The following is a 22,903-nucleotide window of genomic DNA, read 5'->3' as shown; positions in this document are numbered from 1 at the left end:
CTTTTGTTCTTATGTTCTTACCTTACCCCCCTACAACAAACACCCTGTGAGGTGGTTGGGGCTGAGAGAGCTCTGACAGAAGCTGCCCTTTCAAGGACAACTCTGCAAGAGCTATGGCTGACCCAAGACCATTCCAGCAACTGCAAGTGGAGGAGTGGGGAATCAAACCAGTTCTCCCAGATAAGGGTCTGCACACTTAACCACTACACCAAACTGGAAATGTGTTGGCAGTGATTATACCCCACCCCTCCCTGAGGCTTCTCCTCACCTCTCCCTCAAGTTTACTCAAAATTGTTACACATTTTTTAAAGTATACCCAGGGCAAGGTTTCACAGCCTTTGGAACAGGGGTGCATGAAGCAGGATTCGAACAAGCAAAGAAAATATGAAGTCTCTTCTAACACCCTTTATTCCAACATTCTCTCCCTCACAGGCAGTGAAGAGATGATGTTGAGCCATCGTCTTTGTGGAGGAGTGGAAATGGCTGCTGCCCCTGCAGTCCAGGTAGGGGAGATGAGCAGGGGACCGCCTGAGTTCCCCCCTCTTCCTCAGGGGGCCTTTTGCTCCTGCAGTTGCTGCTCATGTGTCTGAGCGAGAGGGGCTCTGAAGGCCGCTCCCTTTACCCCCCTGGCAAGCTCTCCATCCTGCACCACCCCAGAATGCCCCTGTCCAGAGTACAGTCTTGACTGGGACAGTCTCTGATGAGGAAACCTGCTTATTCTTTCAGGGTCCTTTTTCCTTTGAAGAGGTGGCTGTGTTTTTCACCGAGGCTGAATGGGCCCTGCTGGATCCAGACCAAAGAGGTCTCTACAGGGAAGTCATGCTGGAGAACTACGGGAATGTGGCCTCTCTGGGTAAGGATCTTTCAAAGGTGCGAATTGCTGCCATTGTGATGATGTGTGAATCAAGATATGGGAAAGCAATAGGTCCTTGTGAGGCTTGGTCCTGTACTCCCCCCCTCTGGAGGACTCCAGGAGCTGGGTGGGCTCTGAGATCAGCCGACACACCGGGCTGGTCCAGGGGCCACTGTGGTCAATGTCGTGGCCAGCAGGAGAGGCAGGGTGGGTGTAGTGACCGGAGGTGGAGACAGACAAAGGCCTCTTGTCAATCTTCCTCCTCTTCTCTCTGTCCCAAAGAAAGCAGGGATGTACAGGAGGCTGCAGTGGAGACAGACAAAGGGCTGGAGAGTCTCTCAAGAGGATCTCAACAAAATATTCCCTTCCCAAGTGAGCTGGCTGCAAGTGAGTGTGCTGCATCGTTATGTCAGGGGGATGGGCAAAGAACAGCCGTGGCAGATTTCGATTTCACTTCTAAGGAACTGTTGGTTGGGTGGAATCACAAAGCCTTCTGGGTCAGGAGAAATGGAGGCCTTTTGAGAATTGAGCTCAGTTGTGGCTCATTTATTTTATTTTATTTATTTTGGTAAATTTATATTGCTCCCTTTCCGATTTTTAAAAAGTTTTATTCGTTTAAACTACTACAAGACAGAAGCATTGCAGAGTATACATAAAAAGAAAGGGGAAAGAGAGAAAAACGGACATACAGAATGTGTAGTGACCTGAGGTGGAGACAGACAAAGAACATAAGAAGATAAGAGAAGCCATCTTGGATCAGGCCAGTGGCCCATCCAGTCCAACACTCTGTCTCACACAGTGGCCAAAAAAAGGAGGTTCACAAGTGGCGCTAGAAGTCCTTCCACCTCCCCCCCGCCCCCGCAAAGCACCAAGAGTACAGAGCATCACCGCCCCAGATAGTTCCAATAATATACAGTAGCTAATAGCCACTGATGGACCTCTGCTCCATATTTTTATCCAAACCCCTCTTGAAGCTGGCTATGCTTGTAGCCGCCGCCAGGTCCTGTGGCAGTGAATTCCACATGTTAATCACTCTTTGGGTGAAGAAGGACTTCCTTTTATCCGTTCTAACCCGACTGGTCAGCAATTTCATTGAATACCCATGAGTTCTTGCATTGTGAGAAAGGGAGAAAAGTACTTCTTTCTCCATCCCATGAATAATCTTTTAAACTTCTATCATGTCACCTTGCAGTCGACTTTGCTCAAAGCTAAAGAGCCCCAAGAGTTTTAACCTTCATAGGGAAAGTGTTCCAAACCTTTAATCATTCTAGTTGCCCTTTTCTGGACTTTTTCCAATGCTATAATATCCTTTTTGAGGGGCAGTGACCAGAATTGTACACAGTACTCCCAATGAGACCGCACCATCGATTTATACAGGGGCATTATGATACTGGCTGATTTGTTTTCAATTTCCTTCCTAATAATTCCAAGCATGGCGTTCACCTTTTTTATTGCAATCGCACACTGTCTTGACATTTTCAGTGAGTTCTCTACCACGACCCCAAGATCTCTCTCTTGGTCAGTCTCTGCCAGTTCACACCCCATCAACTTGTATTTGTAGCTGGGATTCATGGCCCCAATGTGCATTACTTTGCACTTGGCCACATTGAACCGCATCTGCCACGTTGACGCCCACTCACCCAGCCTCAACAGATCCCTTTGGAGTTCCTCACAATCCTCTCTGGTTCTCACTATCCTGAACAATTTAGTGTCATCCGCAAACTTGGCCACTTCACTGCTCACTCCCAACTCCAAATCATTTATGAACAAGTTAAAGAGCATGGGACCCAGTACTGAGCCCTGCGGCACCCCACTGCTTACCGTCTTCCACTGCGAAGATTGCCCATTTATACTCACTCTCTGTTTCCTATTAATTAGCCAGGTTTTGGTCCACAAGAGAACTTGTCCTTTTATTCCATTACTCTCAAGCTTACGAAGGAGCCTTTAATGAGGAACTTTATCAAAAGCTTTCTGGAAGGCAAGGTAAACAACATCTATTGGGTCCCCTTTGTCCACATGTTTGTTCACCCCCTCAAAGAACTGTAACAGGTTAGTGAGGCAAGATCTTCCCTTACAGAACCCGTACTGAGTCTTCCTCAATAACTTGTGTTCATCAATGTGCCTACTCATTCTGTCCTTGATAATGGTTTCTACCAACTTTCCCGGTATTGAAGTCAGACTGACTGGCCTGTAATTTCCCGGATCTCTACTGGAACCCTTTTTAAAGATGGGGGTGACATTTGCTACCTTCCAGTCCTCAGGAACGGAGGCAGATTTCAATGAAAGATTACAGATTTTTGTCAGGAGATGCACAAGTTCACCTTTGAGTTCTTTCAGAACCCTTGGATGTATGCCATCCAGACCTGGTGACTTATTAGTTTTTAATTTATCTATCAGTTGTAGGACCTCCTATCTTGTCACCTCAATCTGACTCAGGTCTTTCAACACCCCTTCCAAAATTAGTGGTTCTGGAGCATGCAAACACTTCTCATCTTCCACAGTGAAGACAGAGGCAAAAAATGCATTCAGCTTCTCGGCCATTTCCCTATCTCCTTCAGTAATCCTTTGACCCCTTGGTCATCCAAGGGCCCCACTGCCTCCCTGGCTGGTTTCCTGCTTCTAATATATTTGAAGAAATGTTTATTGTTGGTGTTTATGATTTTTGCAATATGCTCCTCATGGTCCCTTTTTGCCTGCCTGATCACAGTCTTGCATTTGTTTTGCCACAGCCTGTGTTCCCTTTTATTAATCTCACTTGGACTAGCTTTCCACCGCTTAAAGGAATCATTTTACCTTTTACAGCTTCCGTAACTTTGTTAACCATGCAGGCCTTTTCTTATATCTCTTTGTGCCTTTCCTAACTTGTGGTATATATTTTATCTGAACTTTTAGGACTGTCGTTTTAAATAGCCTCCAGGCTTCCCCAAGGGTTTTGACTGCATTTACCTTTCCTTTCAGTTTCCTCTTCACATGCCTCCTCATCTCAGAGAATTTACCACTTTCAAAGTTAAAAGTGGTTGTGCTGGTCTTTTGGGGCAACTCCCTATTTATACAAATGGTGAAATCAATAACTTTATGGTCACTGCTTCCAAGCAGTGCAATCACTTTTACATCTCTCACCAGGTCTTCGGCATTACTTAGGACCCAATCAAGGATCACCCCATCCCTGGTAGGTTCTGTGACCATCTGCTCCATAGCACAGTCATTGAGAGTGCCTAGAAACTCAATATCTTTCTCTCGAGGAGAACACATATTGACCTAATCAATCTGCGGATTGTTAAAATCACCTATTATGACACAGTTTTTACGTTTAGCCACTGTCTTTAATCCTTCCATCATATTACAATCATCCCCTATATTTTGATTTGGTGGGAGATAAGAAACTCCCGTAGTTAAATTTTCTTTTGGGCCCTCTATTTCACCCCAAAGCATTTCTAGAAGGGAATCTAATTCTCTGACCTCAGTCTTACTGGACTGTATACCCTCTCTGACATACTTAGCCACCCCACCTCCAACCCTTTCCTCCCTATCCTTATCCTAACTTATATCCAGGAATCACCATGTCCCACTGATTCTCCTCATTCCACCAAGTTTCTGAAATTCCCACAATGTCTATGTTTTCCCCCAACAGTAAACATTCCAACTCCCCAATTCCTCTTCGAACACTTCTAGCATTTGTATACAAACATCTATAATTTCCCAGGCAAGTTAGGCCCGCAACCTTCCTCCTGCCACCTCGAGACTTTGGCAAACAGTCCATACTGCTTGTCACCATCTCAGTGGACAACTCTGATCCATTACCTGGTAGAAAAGTAACAGCTAACCCTTCATCTCTTTGAGATGAGTCCTCCCGAACCAGAGACATTTCATCTCCTGTCGGCTTTCCCCAAGATTTAGTTTAAAAACTGCTCTGCCCCCTTTCTGATTTTAAGCGCCAGCAGCCTGGTTCCTTCTGGGGACAAGTGGAGACCGTCTCTTTTGTACAGTTCCTGCTTGTTCCAGAAAGCATCCCAGTGCCTAACAAACTTAAACCCTTCCTCCTTACACCATCGTCTCATCCACACATTGAGACTTCTAATTTGTGCCTGTCTCTCCTGCCCTGCACGTGGAACAGGTAGCACTTCCGAGAAGGCTACCTTGGAGGTCCAGGCCTTAAGTCTCCCACCTAGCAGCCTAAATTTTTCCTCCAGGACCTCACGACTCATTTCCTCAAATCATTGGTGCCAATGTGCACCACGACCACCGGCTCCTCTCCAGCACCATCAGCCTATCTACAACACGCGTAATATCCGCTACCTTCGCACCAGGCAGGCAAGTCATCATATGGTCAGTATGCGGTTTTGCCACCCAGCTGTCTACTTGCCTAAGGATCGAATCACCAACTACCAAAACCCCCCCCTCCCTCCAGCCCAGGGATGGTTCCTTGGCGCGGAAGGATACCCGCTCACCAACTGAAGAAGAGGTCCCTTCTGAGGGCGCCTTCCCCTTGTCCTTAGCACGGTGCCCTGTTCCCTCTCGACCCTCATGCTCCCTGGCAGCAAAGGGGCTGCCATGTTAAGAGCTGGGCTCATCTAACACGTCCCGAGAGTCTTCTCTGAGTGCCTAACTGACTGTCTCTGCTTCTCCAGGTCAGTCACCTCAGCCTCAAGGGTATGAACTCGTTCCCTGAGGACCAGGATCTCCTTACATCGAGCACACACCCAAGACTTCTGTCCTGTGGGTAGATAGTGATACATGTGCCATTTGGTGCAAAACACTGGAAAGCTCCCACCCCCCTGCTGGCATTCCACCTTCATGATAGCTTTTTAAAATATACAGTCCCCCTTTAAATCCTGTTGTGTTTATGTGGCTCTCCTTCTGGAGGGTCTTCTTACCTTATTGGGAACACAAGGAAAATAGGGCCAAACTGCAGGCCAAAGGACCTTCATGGCAAGGCAAATGGGAAGCACAGAGGAAAATATCTTTGCCACCTTTTCCCTTCATGTACATTTAGGGAGTTCTTTGTGGGGGGGGGGCAGGGGTGGTCAGAATGTAGGAAAAGCTCTATAGGAGGTTGCCCAGGAAAGGCAGACAGACAGATCAGGAGTCAAAAATGCATCGTCATGAATTAGGAGTTTGTGGTAGGTGCCTTGGCTCCTTGCATGAGTTATGATTCAACTTCCCTCTTTATTCCAGCAGGAGATGTTGAGGAGTCAGTTGGGGAATTTCACGGGTTCTCACTGGAAAAAGCCAAGATTGAACAGGCTGAAGGAAACTTCGAGAATAGAGATGAACCACAGAGGCAGGAAGGAAACCGCACACTGAAAAGGGGGGTTAAGACCATTCCTCGCCAAGGAAGCAGGTTCCATGAAATCCCTGTCTCCAGCCGTCACCAACGGACTCTTTCAGGAATGAAACTGTTAATCTGTTCAGAGAAAGGAATGACATTCTCCGGTCAAAGGAAGGCATATAAATGCCGTTATTGTGGAAAGTACTTCAGATACAGAACACAGCTTTTGGTACACCAAAGAATACACACAGTACAGAAACACATTGAATTCTCAGAGCGTAGAAAGCAGTTCAGTATGAATTCCAGTGTACAAAAGCACCAAAGAACCCACATAGGGAAGAAGACTTTTCAATGCTCAGAGTGTGGAAAGAGATTCAGTCAGTGTAGCAGTCTTCAGCAGCATCTTCGAACCCACACAGGGGAGAAACCTTTTGAATGCTCAGAGTGTGGAAAGAGATTTAGTGCGAATTCCAGTCTTCAGTATCATCAGACAACCCACACAGGGGAGAAACCTTTTGAATGCTCAGAGTGTGGAAAGAGATTCAGTCGGTGTGGCCATCTTCAGCAGCATCAGAGAACCCACACAGGGGAGAAACCTTTTGAATGCTCAGAGTGTGGAAAGAGATTCAGTTTGAGTGCCACTCTTCAGCAGCATCAGAGAACTCACACTGGGGAGAAACCTTTTGAATGCTCAGAGTGTGGAAAGAGATTCAGCCGGAGTGGCTATCTTCAAAAGCATAAGAGAACCCACACAGGGGAGAAACCTTTTGAATGCTCAGAGTGTGGAAAGAGATTCAGTCAGTGTTACATTCTTCAAAAGCATCTAAGAACCCACACAGGGGAGAAACCGTTTGAATGCTCAGAGTGTGGGAAGACATTCAGTCAGTGTGGCCATCTTAAGTATCATCAAAGAACCCACACAGGGGAGAAACCGTTTGAATGCTCAGAGTGTGGAAAGAGATTCAGTGCAAATTATGGTCTTCAACAGCATAAGAGAACCCACACAGGGGAGAAACCGTTTGAATGCTCAGAGTGTGGAAAGAGATTCAGTGCAAATGATGGTCTTCAGTATCATCAGAGAACCCACACAGGGGAGAAACCGTTTGAATGCTCAGAGTGTGGAAAAAGATTCAGTGTGAATTCCAATTTTCAGTATCATCTAAGAACCCACACAGGGGAGAAACCTTTTGAATGCACAGAGTGTGGAAAGAGATTCAATAGGAGTAGCACTCTTCAGAGGCATCAGAGAACACACACAGGGGAGAAACCTTTTGAATGCTCAGAGTGTGGAAAGAGATTCAGTTGGAGTGGCACTCTTCAGCAGCATCAGAGTACCCACACTGGGGAGAAACCTTTTGTATGCTCAGAGTGTGGAAAGAGATTTGGTGTGAATTCCAGTCTTCAAAAGCATCTAAGAACCCACACAGGGGAGAAACCATTTGAATGCTCACAGTGTGGAAAGAGATTCAGTCAGAGTTCCAGTCTTCAGCAGCATCAGAGAACCCACACTGGGGAGAAACCTTTTGAATGCTTTGAGTGTGGAAAGAGATTTAGTAACAGTGGCAATCTTCAAAGGCATCAAAGATCCCACACAAGGAAGAAGACTTTTGAATGCTCAGCGTGTGGAAAGAGATTCAGTGTGAGTTCCAGTCTTCAAAAGCATCAGAGAACCCACACTAAGGGAGAAACGTTTTAAAGCTTAGAGTGTTGAAAACGATTCTATGTGAGTTCCAGCCTTCAACTGCACTGAAGAATGCAGTCAAGAGAGAAAACATTTGAATGCTCAGAGTTTTAATTGTAGCGACCTTCTTTACCAGCGTCTAAGAATACATACAGGGGATATACATTTTAAATGCTCAGGGTATGGGAAGATATTCAGTTTGATAGCCAGTCTTCAAAAGCATTTGAATGCTCAAATGGGGAAATCACCCAAACACATAAAGCAGACTGCATTCCAGGCTCTCTGTTGCTGGTCCCGCCAGCTGTCTTCTAGAGGTGCATTGCCTATTGGCAAGTTTTGCAGGTTCTGGGAAGCAAGTAAGCAGGGTCTGGAGCTGGAGAAAGCAAGCGATGAGTGTGTCTCTGCTTCAGAATGGGTCATTGGAGCGTCGCTGCGCTGACATCCCTTCTTTCCATCTGCCAGGCCCTAGGTACAGTTTGTCACCCTTGAATCCTCTCTTGTTGGTGTGTTCCTTGTGAATCATTCATTGCTCGCTTTCACAAGGCTGTAGGCGAGGCCCCCCTGCTTTCAGTGTGCTGCCGCAGAGATAGATTGTAAAGAGGCTGTGGTCGAGATGTGGCATTTGCCCCTCCCTTCCAGCTCCCTTTGATCTCAGCCACTGAGAAGGCAAACAGGGTTTTACAAGAAATCTTTTAAAAGGCATCTGGCCAAATACAGATGTTTTACAACAATCCTTAAAAGGACATCTGTGCTGTTCCAGGGTGTAACGGAGATCCCCCTATTTTTCATTTATATGGACATCGTGATCACTGGTTTCTTCCTGGACTGTTCCTTCCTCCCTCCTTTAAGTAAGGAGCACCAGAGGTGGCACAAGGCTGTGCTCGTCCATATCTTCTTGTTGTAAGAACATCTGAACCAGGTAGTATACCCTGTTTGTCTACGCTCGTGTTTACCCCTGTCTATTTCAACCCTATTTACTTGGGCCTGTATGAATATTCTATGATTTTATACCCTTGTTATTTGCTTGTATTTTATAGTAAAACTCATTTTATTATTAGTCCAAATCTCCTCGTTATTGGGTGATTTCGAAAGCAGACACCTTCTGTATATATAGGTTCTCAAGATCTCACTGTGGCCTGATTCCCCACCAGGATAAATTCCCCAAACTCCTATTTTTAGGGCAATTCAAGTAACAAGGGTGTGGGGGAGAGTGGGGGCAGTGCCCAGTGTGAGGAGCTGGGCTCCATCAGCCCAGCTCGGGTCTCCCAAACCTTTCCCCCATCACCATTAAAAGATGTCTGCCTAAAATGGAAAGGTGGAGTAGTGAGATTTGGCAAAACAACTTTAAAAATAATACATCAAGAAAAAGCACAAGGATCACAGCAGAAACTAAAAATATACAATGCTCTGAGCCTAGGAAATCATGAAACGGCTGGGCATTGCTAGTTTCTCCCCCACCCCCAACCCAGGCAGTGGCTTGCCAGTGTAATTTCCCCTTTTGGTTGTTGGTTTCCAGGTCAGGGTACTCACTCAGGCACCCAATCTCAGGTCCATTCAGTAGAGACAAGCTGGCTCAAAGCATCAACGCTTTACGGCCAGGGGCCTGCATATCTTCTGGACCGCCTCTCCCCATACAAACCCCCGGGCTCTGAGGTCTGCTGCTCAACATCTTTTCATAGTCCCTGGTCCTAAGGATGCCTGGCTGGCTTCAAGGAGGGCAAGAGTGGAATTCCATTCCCGGAATGTTTCTGCAACTTCCAGGGACTGTCATTCCCTGCACCCTCAAAGATGCCATAGAACACCAGGTCTACAATAGGAAATTACTGTAATTTTAATAAATTCCTTAGACATTACTTATGTATATTTTATGTCTGTGATGTACAGATATATCCACCATCCATCTGGACTGAATATTTAATTTTCCACATGAAATATGATTTCACTTTTCATATCACAATCCAATATTGCACCACATAGCAGGAGACAACAGCCTCTGAGTATTGTATGAGCTCTCGCTCCCTCTCTCAATCTCCCCTCAATGAATAAAATATACTATATATAATCCTTTTCAAACCAGAGTTCTTTATGAGAGGTTAATTCGATGTCTTCTCCATGTTCACAATCTCTCTGCTGTACTGGCTCCAAAAGAGCTGTGGATCTTTAGATTCCAATGGCCGGTAAATTCAACACATTTCCACTGAAAAATCATCCCGTATCTCATTGCTTTTGCTAAAGAGGATGCTGTGGGGGTTCATATGGGGAGAGGCGGTCCAGTGTGAATTTAGGGAACGGTATTTGTGAGTTTCCTGCCTTTTGCAGGGGGTTGGACTAGATGACCCTGGAGGTCCCTTCCAACTCTATGATTCAGTCTTTCACAAAATTGAGTTCAATGGGATACAAAGCAGCACTGTGTTTACTTTAGCAAAAGCAATGAGGTCTCTGATGATTTTTGGGAATGAGCCGCAGAGACTAAATGTCAGATGCAGAAGAGGCAGGTCTGTGGGAGTGGTCTGAGTGACATCACAGGGTGGGGTGGGGTTTTGGTACACCATGTGACATCATGGGAAGGGGGTGGAGCTCAGGAAGTGCCACCAGGTGACTTTTTGACCTGGAAGTGACATCTAGGACATGAGATGACATCCCACACAAAAGGTCAAACTTAACTTACCTTGCGAGAGTTTTGGAAATGATGTGTCTCTCTCTGATCTCCTCTTGTGACCCGTCCCATGAGATGCAGAAATAGAAACGGCGTTAAAGCAGAAGAAGAATGCAGCTTTGCTGTCTAGAAGGGCGCATCACCCTACCAGCAAGCTTTGCCATGAATTAGCAAGCGCACACAAGTGCAGGCAGTGAGCAGGCTGTGGAGCAGTTTTGCTCATGGGGAAAATGGGGGGGGGGGCTCCTACTGACGCTGGTGACTCTTGAGAAGGGAGGGGGAGTGGGCCAAAGGGCAGTGTGGGCTGCGTGTCTGCTCAGCGGCTTCTGGTGTAGCTTGGAACAGGCCTGGTGAGTGAAGCGGCATGGGTGTTTTGAGCTGAAGCTGGGAGGGATTGTGCGAGAAGAGGTGAAAGGAGGTCGTTGGCGCTTGTGTGTGAGAAAGTTTGTATTTGCGTTGAATGGAAAGAAAGGAGTTGTGGTGTAGCAATGCGCTGCAGTGGGGAAGCAGAGGCCAGGTCTCCCAAATGAGTTGAATGGGAAAAGAGAGGGCAGGTCTACCAAAAGGCTGCATTGGGCAAACAGATCAGGTGCACCAATAGGTCATTTTCTGGAACCAGCGTCCAGGGTCACTAATTAACTTCCACTGGAAACAGGAGGCCAGGTCCACCAATAAGCTGCATTGGGGAACCAGAGGCCATGTCTACCAATATAAAAGCTACCCCCACCCCCACAATGCAGGCTGTTGTCGGGCCCTCTCCTCCCTCCACCCCCCCAATGAAAGAACTCCCAGTCACCCCTCCGGGTTAGAGCACCCAGTGTGCGCTTGGCCTGCGGAATAAATAGAAGGGGGGAACCAAAAACCTCTGCATTCAAAGCAAGGGGGGGATGTGGGGAGAGGAAAGACTTGGGAGCCACAGTTTGCCCCCCCCCCCGCTCTAGGCAGATCCTGCATTGAGTGGGGGGTGGACTAGATGGCCTCTTTGGCCACTCTGGGATTCTAGGATTAATTGAGCAGACTGAGAAGGCGTGGGTGTCTATCTACTTCAGTCTGGAAAAATAGCTGTGCTAGTTTAGAAATGGGCAACTGAAGGAGTAAGGAACATTCTAGAAAGCCTTTCTTAAAGGGACATCACCCGTCCCAGGGGAGGGACGGTGGCTCAGTGGTAGAGCATCTGCTTGGGAAGCAGAAGGTCCCAGGTTCAATCCCTCCAAAAAAGGGTCCAGGCAAATAGGTGTGAAAAACCTCAGCTTGAGACCCTGGAGAGCCGCTGCCAGTCTGAGAAGACAATACTGACTTTGATGGACCAAGAGTCTGATTCAGTATAGGCAGCTTCATATGTTCATAGGTTGCCTGCTCCAAGCACCTGCTAGTCCATAGTGAAGTGTTTCTTATATCAATTGGAAAAGGGGGAAACCTTTGCTTAGGAAGGGACATTGCTCTGTAGAATAAGAGGATGACCCATTTCTCCAGTTCTGGGGTCCAAATGACCTCTAACTTAAGTCTTTTGCTTCTAACATTCTGCCTGTTTGGGACAGGGTACATTGGTGAAAAGCTCTTTTCTGTGATGAATGTCGGTGAATCAAAACTATATCCATGCCTGAACACAATTCTCAGGATTGCTGCAGCACAGATCTTGACTCCAGAGTCTGATGCAATAATTCAGATTAAGAGGTGCCATTTGTTAAAGACTTGTAAATAAAGAAAATACTGTACGAGTATGTGTGTCTTTTCAGTAAAAATGAATATTGCTAAGTTTGGTGTAGTGGTTAAGTGCATGGACTCTTATCTGGAAAAACCAGGTTTAATTCCCCACTCCACCACTTGCAGTCGCTGGAATGGCCTTGGGTCAGCTATAGCTCTCACACAGCTGTCCTTGAAAGAGTAGCTGCTGTGAGAGCCCTCTCAGCCCTACCCACCTCATAGGGTGGGGGAGGAAGGTAAAGGAGATTTGTGAGCCGTTCTGAGATTTGGAGAGGAGGGCAGGATATAAATCCAATTTCTTCTTCTTCTAATTGGGTTTGCCTGTGTCCTTTATAAAGCTTATGTCTCTGGTACCTGGCTTTATGTATGTATTGACTGACTGATTTTATACCCCACCCATTTTTTTGTAGCAGGAACTCCTTTGCATATTAAGCCACACACCTCTGATGTAGCCAGTCCTCCAAGAGCTTACAGGGCTCTTCTTACAGGGCCTACTGTAAGCTCTTGGGGGATTGGCTACATCGGGAGGTTGTGGCCTAATATGCAAATAAGTTCCTGCTACAAAAAAAACCCCGCACCTACCCTATCCCAGCAGTAGGCTCTGGGCAGCTTGCAACATAAAACCCATCAAACAAAACAATGAAACATATTTTATGGCAGACACGGTCTGACAAAGTGAGATTTTCAATATAGTCTCTCCCCCCTGAGCTTGAGGGATGCCACGTGCTAATTCCTCTGCTGCCCCCACCATCACATGTAGAATGAAATCCACGTCCCCCTGAAGTTTAGGTGGGCGTCTCTCAAGAAAACCGGTTCCTTGTTCTTGCTGTGTGTGACAAGATCTTTGGTTCAGGCTACAGAGAGGCCTATAGATTCATTCCCAGCCTTGTGTGTTGTCTATATAGGCAATCACTGTTCTTAGGGTAACCCTAATTCTCCATGGGAAACCATGGTCTCCATTATTTCCTAAGGGACAGTGTGATCTCCATTACTCTCTGTGGGCAATCATGTATTCTCTGTTGGAAAGCATGTGTAGACTGTGTGGGCAATCACTGTCCTTAGGGGAAGCCTAAATTCCAATACTCCCTATGGGCAAGCGTGCATTCTCTATTGGCAATCATGGCCCCCTCAAACTATAGGCAGTACGTTAAAAATTGTAATGACCTTTTAGTAGCTTGAAAATATAATAGACATTCCAGTATTATAACTGCAATGCAACTAAAATTGACGTGGTATGTAGTGTTGCCAGCCTCCAGGTGGGACCTGGGGATCTGCTGGCAGAGATTACATCTGATCCCTGCTGGCAAAGATCAGCTCCCCTGGAGAAAATGCAATCTGGATTCACATTTCATACCGACAGTATGCTGCCGATAACATGTATGTTTTTGCGAGAGGCCGAGCAAGTGGAGGGGGGAGGAAGGAAGGCTCTTTGGCTGGAGGGGGGGGGGAGTATATGCATACTGTAATTACGTCACAAAAGTAATTATTATTTCACAAAAAGTTTTAATTGTACCTTTTTCCACTTCTGTATTTTGGAAAATATTATTTATTTTTATAATAATTAAACGATAGCCTTAAAATTGTGACTGGGCCCCCTTTGTCTCCTGGCAACCAAGATTTTTAGACCCAGTCCGCCACTGGGGGGGCGGGGGGAGAAAGTGATGGATCTGATGCTTCCTCCTACTCCTGAGTCGTCCCACTGAGCTGCAGAGGGGATCGCTGGCTGCAGCCCAACCAACCCGACTGGGTCTGGGAGCAGGAACCCGGCGGGGGTGGGGGGGCATCTTCCTCCGTGTAAAATACTGGGGTCAGCACAGTAAGAGACTAGAGTCGGAGAGTGATTTCAGCAAGCTTTACTTCAGGAACATACACAACACACTGAGCTCTGTTCAAACTTCCTGCTCCTTTATACAATTCTTGCCCCCTTCTGATTGGTCCTTAACTATCTACACGGATTGGCTATTTACAGGGCCCTAAGGGCCTATCAGGGTACAGTATGAGCCTAGATGTTGATTGGCTGCTTATGTTTCAATCCTTCCCCTGATTGGGCACGCTTAGGCCTTCTCTGGAACCCTGGTGTGGAGTTCAAGCTCTGGCTTGTTTGGCTTCCCTCCAAAAGTAACAGTTCCCTCCAAAAGTAACAGTTCTCCCATTTGAGCCTAGGACACAACATCCCGTGTCCAGCCCTGCAAGGGAGATCTTCAAGGTGCGCTTGTCTGCTGCTTTGCTCCAGCCCTGCAAGGGTGAAAGGCACAGAGCTGCTTTGCAAGAGAGGGCGGGGGGGGGGGGGAGGAAGGCTCTTCGGCTGGGGTGGGGGGTGGGGGGGAGAAGTTCCTGAATTGCACGAGAGAGGAAGAGCTTCGGGTCCGCAGAGAAGCAGGGAAAAGGCTCCTTGCAGCAGCCGGACCCAGGGAAGGTCTCCTTGCAAGTAAGTCCTTCAGAATTTGGGGAGGGGAGGGGAGAATCAGGGGTTAGATCTTGCAGGAAGAGAGGGAAGCCGCTGTTAGCATCACTTGTGCTCTGGGCATGAGATTGCGGGGGGGGGGGGAGCGGGAATAATCAGGGTCTTTAAAGTGCAAGACTGAATTCAGCAGATGGATCTGGTGTCCAGTCGCTGGTCATTTCAGTTCTGCACAAAACAGCTGCTGCTCTCAGGTTGTCAAGTCTGCAGTGGGAAATCCCCAGGCAATTGGGGGGAGGGGGGAGCTCAGTGGAGTCTAATGCCATAGAGCCCCCACAGGCATGTTTTTTGGGGGGGGGGGCTGACCTGATCTCCGTTCTCAGGATCATAGAGCTGGAGGGGACCTCCAGGGTCATCTAGTCCAACCCCCTGCACAATGCAGGAAACTCACAACTGCCACCACCCCCCGCAACACACACACCCTGACCCCTGCTCCAGCCCCAGAAGATGGCCTAAAAACCAAACAAACAGGATACCTTGCCAGTCTGGCCTAGAGAAAAATTTCTGACTTACCCCAAAGTGCCACTCAGCATTTCCCTGGGTGTGTAAGAAGGGGCCACAAGAACTAGGCACTGATGCAGCCCTTCCTGCCCTCCTTCTCACGATCTTTCTAATTCACAAAATCAGGATTGTTGCCAGATCATATCACCTCACAGTCCTCTCTCCAGGCTGAATATTCCCAGCTCCTTAAACCTTCTTAAACTGTGGTGCCCAAAACTGAACATAAGACTCCAGGTGAGGTCTTACCAGAGCAGAGCAAAGTGATACCATCACTTCACGTGATCTGAGTGTACACTACACTCCTGTTGATATAGCCCAAAATTGCATTTGCCCTTTTAGCTACTGCAGCAGTCTGCTGACTCATGTTCCGTAAATTGTCCACAAAGACCCCTAGATCCTTTTCACCCATACTACTGCCAAGACTAGTCTCCCCCATCCTATAATGATGCATTTGCTTTTTCCTACCTAAATGCAGAACTTTACATTTATCACGTGATCTGGAGACTACTTTTGTTGACACAGCCCAAAATCAGTTCTAATGATGTTCAGGGTTACCAGCCTCTTGTAACAACCCAATGTAAACGCTCTTCTGCAAGATCTCCTACCTCAAGTTCTCTCATCCTGGAATAAACCAAAATAATAAGAAGGCATACCACAAAGCTGAATGGAACTAGATAATTCTTCAGATTTTATATGATTGTAAAAAAACTTACCACTCAATGACATTTACGTGCATATATTTATATTTGGAGCTTAAGCCAGTCCAAACTTATTCTTTTAACCAGATGCCCAAGCCTTCTGGAGTTTGCTGGCCTATAGCTCTCTACAATATTTTTTTTATCAGAAGCAAGCTGTTCTTTTAGGTGGCCATTGACGAAAGAAGCCTACATCCGGGTGCTCATAGGGCTTTTCTTGTAATATTGGAATGTGAGAATGGACCTCTGTTATAATATGAAGCATGAAAAGATAATTTACAAAGGTTTTTAAATGGTTTTATTAAACATTGTTAGCCTGCACATTAAACATTGTTAGCCTTACAAAGCTGTTGTGATGACAACCCTCATCTACGGCTCCGAATCGTGGGTTTTATACCGTCATCACCTGCGACTCCTTGAGCGCTTTCATCAGCGCTGCCTTTGCACCATCCTCAACATCCACTGGAGTGACTTTGTGACCAACACTGAAGTCCTCAAGAGGGCGGAGGTTACAAGCATCGAGGCACTGCTGTTGAAGACGCAGCTGCGCTGGGCAGGGCATATTTCTAGGATGGAAAACCACCGCCTTCCCAAGATTGCTCTGTGTGACGAACTTTCCGCCGGCCATCGAAATAGAGGGGCACCGAAGAAGAGGTACAAGGACTCCTTGAAGAAATCCCTTGGCACCTGTCGCATCAACCATCACCAGTGGTCAGACCTAGCCTCAGATCTCAAAAGGTGGAGGCACACCATCCACCAGGCTGTCTCTTCCTTTGAGAATGCACGCATAGCTGGTCTTGAGGACAAAAGGAGATTGAGGAAGAATCGCACTGCTACAGCACCAACCCCAAATCAGACTTTTCCCTGCAGCCACTGTGGCCGGACCTGCCTGTCCCGCATTGGTCTTGTCAGCCACCAGCGAGCCTGCAGCAGACGTGGACTACTGCACCCTTCTTAAATCTTCATTCGCGAAGTCAAGCCGAGAGAGAGAGAGAGAGCCTGCACATCACAGTGTTTGTTCCTTTCATTGCCCACCTGGAGGCTGGCAACTCCATTAGGCATCAGTTTTGCTCTGCTATGTAACTTGGGGGGGGGGGGTGAGGGGACTACAGTGTCTTTTAAGTGCAAGGAAGAAAACTGAAGTATGAAATTGGAGTTCTGTTGCTTTTAATTTTATTCCAGGGCGGGGGGAGGTGAAGAGCCTTAATTTGGTCTGCAAGTGAAAAAGATCATTGCATGTGGGGTGTGTGGGGGGGTAGAAGACTGCGGATTTATATCCCACCCTTTTCTCTGAATCAGAGACTCAGAGTGGCTTCAATCTTCTGTATCTTCTCCCCTCACAACAGACACCCTGTGAAGCGGGTGGGGCTGAGAGGGCTCTCACAGCAGCTGCCCTTTCAAGGACAACCTCTGCCAGGGCTATGGCTGACCCAAGGCCATTCCAGCAGCTGCAAGTGGAGGAGTGGGGAATCAAATCTGGTTCTCCCAGATAAGAGTCCGCACACTTAACCACTACACCAAACTGGCTCTCTAACTCCTGCCTGAATGAGAATCAACCACAGCCCCATCGTAGGACCCTGACACAATGCCAGTTTTGGGGCAGGGCTGCTACTGGGTATTCAAGGCCCCTCAGCAGAGGAGAGGGAATTAAATAAAATCTGTTGCCAAGGTGCAGAGAGCTTAATACCACCAATGCCCATGAGTCACAGTTCAAGGGCTGTTGCGGAGAGCCATGCGCCCAGATATCAGCTGCCCACATCCAGAAGGCCAGGAGGGAAAAAGAGCACTGGGAACACATCGTGATGAGGATCACGGCCTCAGCAACAGGAACCTGTAGAAAGAACACGAGCAGAGCCCTGCTGGATCGGACCAAGAGTCCCTCTAGTCCAGCCTCCTGCCTCACACAGGAGCGAGCCAGTTCCTCTGGACAACCAGCAACAGGGCACAGAGACCGAGGCCTTCCCCTGATGCTGCCTCCTTCTCTGGGATCCAGAGGTTGACTGCCTCTAAATGTGAAGGTTCCCCTCGGTCACCACAGCTAGCAGCCATTGATAGATTTGCCCTCCATGAATTTATCTGGTCTCTTTGAAAGCTGTTTATTCCTGTAGTGGCCATGACTACACCCTCTGGTGGAAAATTCCACACTTTAATCGCTCTCTGTGTCCTGAATCTACTGCCCATCAGCTGTATCGGATGCCTTCAATTTCTAGTTGGGGGAGGAAGAAAAATTCCTTTTTGCCCACTCTCTGTTGTGGCAGGACTTCCCTGCGCAGAAGCCGTGCTGATTTTCCCTCAGCAGGCTTTGTCCTTCCGTGTGTCTGACAATTAATTCTGTCTTTGATTACATATTCTGCTAATATGCCTGGGACAGGCGTTCGGATGACCGGCCTGTAATTTCCTGGTTCCCCTCTGAATCCCTTTTTAAAATAGGTCACATACTCAGGTTCGTAGATCAACCGTCTCACATCCTTTAAAAACTCTTGGGTGTTTGCCATCAGGACCCGGAGACTTTGGGCCTCCCTAGGAGATGTCTACGGTAGTTAATGACATGAATCCTGATTTGTAAACCACGAGAAGGACTTTCCTTCTGATCCAGGAGGGCAGTCCTGGGTGTGTCATGACCAGGGTCGGTGATGTAGCTCCATCTTCTTTAGGTTCCTTTCTGCCTTTTTGATATATTCCCCTCTCCCTCTTCATAGTCAAGTGAATAAAAGCATTTTTTCCACAGGTAGAAGTAACCCAAGAGAAGGGAAAGGAGATGGAAGAGCAGGACCCAGAAGGACCTGGAACGGGCAAGAGAGAAAGCAAAGGCCCCAAACCTACCCTAGATGGGAGTGGTGTTGGATTCTGGGAAAGCCCTGAGCCAGAGGTCTGTTATCAGGTCACGGCGATCTCAGAGGAATATCGCCAGCGTTTCCGGCAATTCAGCTACCATGAGTCTGATGGGCCCCGAGAGGTTTGCAGCCAGCTCCATGGACTTTGCAGCCAGTGGCTGGAGCCGGAGAGACACACCAAGAAGCAGATCGTGGACCTGGTGATCCTGGAGCAGTTCCTGACTCTCCTGCCCCAGGAAATGCAGGGCTGGGTCAGAGGATGTGGGCCGGAGACCAGTTCCCAGGCGGTGGCCGTGGCCGAAGGTTTCCTCCTGAGCCAGGCAGAGGAGAAGAGGCAGGCAGAACAGGTGAGGGAGCTTCATGCCGTCCCTTCAAGTTGTGACCTTTCACCTTATACGCATCCCTCCAGGCACTTCACCAGGGTTGATAGAAAACCAGATCCCTGATTCTTGCAGCTCTGTTGATGGATGCAGGGATGGGGAATGGAGCATGTTTTGCTTCCTTGGTCTTCAGCCTTCCTGCTCTTCCCTGTCTCTCTTCCTGCTGTTCCAGATGTGGGGACCATCTGTGAAGATGGAAGCAGAGGTCTCTGAGGAGGAAGGGTCTCCCTTGGAGGAAGAGCAGGAGGCGCAGGCCCAGGAGCGTGCCCAAGAGGCCCTCTCACACGGTAAGGGTGCCTTGTGCCCAGATCTGGGCCCATTGTGAAGTTGTTGGATAGAAGGTTGTGACTCAGCAGGGGACCAGGAAGGGCCTTCTACAGGCTGCCACCGCTCTGGTCAGGGTCTTTCGGGGGGGCCCAGAGTACCCCCCCCCCCAACCCCTGAATCTGCCTTCTTAGCAAAACCTTTTAGCCATGACGAAGGAGACGTGAGGACTCAGGCAACCTAACAACAACAACAGTTTATTTATAGTCCTCAAACAATCGATGGGTGGTAAAGACTTTTAATGCAGCAGTGAATGGGGAAAACTGGTGATGTTAGCCTTAGCAATGGCTTCCATTAACAGAGAGAAGAAAGACAGCTTGACTGGACAGCTCACGGCGGCGCGACCTCTTTCACTGCGAAAACCAGGGACGGGGAGGCTGCGAGGTTGTTTTGCCCATGCTAGGACCCATTAGGAGAAGGGCTGCAGTAAAGATGAAACCCACAACATACACCTGGGCCTATAAGGAAATGGCTTGGTCAAAGTCTTCTGCTTTAGTGTAGATGTGTGTGAGGTGCAACTCCAGGCATCCTGGCAACCAACTGGTGATCACGATGTCCGTATATATGCAAATTTAAGGGCTTTTGTTCACACTCACCTGTGGAGTCTTCTGAGCAAAGATTCTACTCCATGAGCTACCAGCATTAAAGTTGTGAGTTACTGTATAATTAGTTTGCTCTGGAGCCATTTTAAAGAGAAGCAAGGACTCGGGCAGCCTAACAACAACTACAGAATAGGTGTGTAGTAAAGACAGCAGTGAATGGGAAAAAGCAGTAAAGGTTGGTACAAAACAAAGAAGAAAAGCCCTAGCGTGAGGAGAGACACGTCCCCTTCTGTAAGTCAAACCAATTCACTCCTCCTCCCTGGATGAGGGATTTCCCTGCAGCTGCAGCCTCCTCCATTCCAGCCTCAGCAGAGAAAACAACCGTCCTTTCCAGCCAGGCCTTTCATGCTTTCCCTCCCCCTCTGGGCAATGCGCCCTCTAAGCTGCGGAGTCTTGTGAGCAAAAATTCTACTCCGTGAGCTACTGGCATTGAAGTCGTCTGTATAAATTAGTTTGCTCTGGGGCCATTTTTCCTGAGCTGAGACAAAAATGTGTGAGCAAGAGGCTAAAAAACTGTGAGCTAGCTCATACTAACTCAGCTTAGAGGGAACACTGCCTCTGGGCTAGTTTTTCCTCCAAAATTCTGCCACCCAATCAGAGAGACAGAAGGGATCCTGGGAGATCCCTGGGAGATGTATGCCCACTAGCAACTCCTAGGCAGGCTTCCCCCTGTCCTCTAGGCCGTACTAGGCCTCCGATCATGACAAAGGTTCAGGACAGGAGAAAAAGGAAATACTTTTGCATGGCACACAAGGTTCCATTTATACCCAATAGCTGAAGGGGACTCATGGACCTCTGCTTCATATGTTTATCCAGTCCCCTCTTGAAGCTGTCCGTGCTTGTAGCCACCACCTCTCCATGAAGCAGTGAATTCCTCAGGTTAACTAAAGTATTCCTATATCACATACCTTCCATTAGAGGGATTCAAGGCAGCTCAAAAGAGAAAAGTTGGCAGTGATTATACCCCACCCCTCCCTGAGGCTTCTCCTCACCTCTCCCTCAAGTTTACTCAAAATTGTTACACATTTTTTAAAGTATACCCAGGGCAAGGTTTCACAGCCTTGGGCACAGGGGTGCATGAAGCAGGATTCGAACAAGCAAAGAAAATATGAAGTCTCTGCTAACACCCTTTATTCCAACATTCTCTCCCTCACAGGCAGTGAAGAGACGGTGCTGAGTCTTTGTGGAGGAGTGGAAACGGCTGCTGCCCCTGCAGTCCAGGTAGGGGAGATGAGCAGGGGACTGCCTGAGTTCCCCCCTCTTCCTCAGGGGGCCTTTTGCTCCTGCAGTTGCTGCTCATGTGTCTGAGCGAGAGGGGCTCTGAAGGCCGCTCCCTTTACCCCCCTGGCAAGCTCTCCATCCTGCACCACCCCAGAATGCCCCTGTCCAGAGTACAGTCTTGACTGGGACAGTCTCTGATGAGGAAACCTGCTTTTTCTTTCAGGGTCCTTTTTCCTTCGAGGAGGTGGCTGTGTTTTTCACCGAGGCTGAGTGGGCCCTGCTGGATCCAGACCAAAGAGGTCTCTACAGGGAAGTCATGCTTGAGAACTATGGGAATGTGGCCTCTCTGGGTAAGGATCTTTCAAAGGTGCGAATTGCTGCCATTGTGATGATGTGTGAATCAAAATATGGAAAAGCAATAGGTCCTTGTGCGGCTTGGTCCTGTACTCCCCCCCTCTGGAGGACTCCAGGAGCTGGGTGGGCTCTGAGATCAGCCGACACACCGGGCTGGTCCAGGGGCCACTGTGGTCAATGTCGTGGCCAGCAGGAGAGGCAGGGTGGGTGTAGGAGGAGGTTCACAACTGGGGCTACAAGTCCTTCCACTTTGCCCCCCGCCTTAGCATAAAGAATACAGAGCATCACTGCCCCAGACAGTTCCAATAATATGCAGTAGCTAATAGCCACTTATGGACCTCTGCTCCATATTTTTATCCAAACCCCTCTTGAAGCTGGCTGTGCTTGTAGCTGCCACCACCTCCTGTGGCAGTGAATTCCACATGTTAATCACCCTTTGGGTGAAGAAGGACTTCCTTTTATCCCTTCTGACACGACTGCTCAACAATTTCATTGAATTCCCACGAGTTCTTGTATTGTGAGAAAGGCAGAAAAGAACTTCTTTCTCTACTTTCTCCATCCCATGCATTATCTTGTAAACCTCTATCATGTCACCCCGCAGTCGATGTTTCTCGTATAAACAATTTTATTAGTAACATATGGTAGTAGAACTATATCTACAACTTATAAAAAGCTTAAGATAATAATTAAAAAACCATCATTCTACCCCACATCTTACTTTTCTCCCACCCCTCCCCCCAATACTTGACCCCCGCCAGTGTTATTTTTTTAAAAAAAAAAACAGATATTAAAGGTACCTTTAACTATCAAGAAAAAACAAAAATTGATTAAGAAAAGATCCCTTCAAAAGTTATATTCTTGTCTTAAAAGTCTTAATCATCAAAAATTGTCCAATGTCCTTTTATTTTCCACTCTTTTTCTACATATCTTCTGAATTTCTTCCACTCCCGATTAAAAAGTTCTAAATCGCAGTCTCTTAGTTTTCTTGTTAGTTTGTCCATTTCACTCCATGACATAACTTTTATAGTCCAGTCCCATTTTTCTGGTATTTTTTCTTGCTTCCACAACTGCGCATACAATGTCCTAGCAGCTGAGAGCAAGTACCATATTAAAGTTCTATCTTCTTTTGGAAATTTTTCCATTTGTAATCCCAGCAGAAAATCTCTGCTTCTTTGTTAAATTCATATCCTAGGATCTTAGATATCTCTTGTTGAATCATCTGCCAAAACATTTTAGCTCTTTCACAAGTCCACCACATATGGTAGAAAGAACCTTCATGCTTTTTACATTTCCAGCACCTATCTGGCATCTTATTGTTCATCTTTGCTAATTTTTTTGGAGTCATATACCATCTATACATCATCTTAA

General features: G+C 47.4%; 2 protein-coding genes across 2 annotated transcripts in view; one reads left to right on the top strand and one right to left on the bottom strand.

Moving 5' to 3' along the window:
• LOC132572107 (oocyte zinc finger protein XlCOF6-like) overlaps positions 1-8,858 on the top strand; it is a 35,860-nt gene extending 27,002 nt beyond the window's left edge. Inside the window, exons 2-5 of the mRNA XM_060238903.1 lie at positions 433-503; positions 727-853; positions 1,136-1,240; positions 6,029-8,858. Of these exons, the coding sequence (XP_060094886.1) occupies positions 433-503; positions 727-853; positions 1,136-1,240; positions 6,029-7,818 (2,093 nt within the window). The 3' untranslated portion in view covers positions 7,819-8,858. The remainder of the gene's footprint in view (positions 1-432; positions 504-726; positions 854-1,135; positions 1,241-6,028) is intronic.
• LOC132571389 (zinc finger protein 850-like) overlaps positions 1-22,903 on the bottom strand; it is a gene marked incomplete at its 3' end in the record, with an annotated part of 552,489 nt that overhangs the window by 402,785 nt on the left and 126,801 nt on the right. The gene's annotated exons all lie outside the window — the stretch shown is intronic.

The sequence above is a fragment of the Heteronotia binoei genome, chromosome 5 (assembly GCF_032191835.1).
Source record: "Heteronotia binoei isolate CCM8104 ecotype False Entrance Well chromosome 5, APGP_CSIRO_Hbin_v1, whole genome shotgun sequence".
Lineage (NCBI taxonomy): Eukaryota > Metazoa > Chordata > Lepidosauria > Squamata > Gekkonidae > Heteronotia > Heteronotia binoei.
This window is presented reverse-complemented; position numbering and strand designations above follow the sequence as displayed.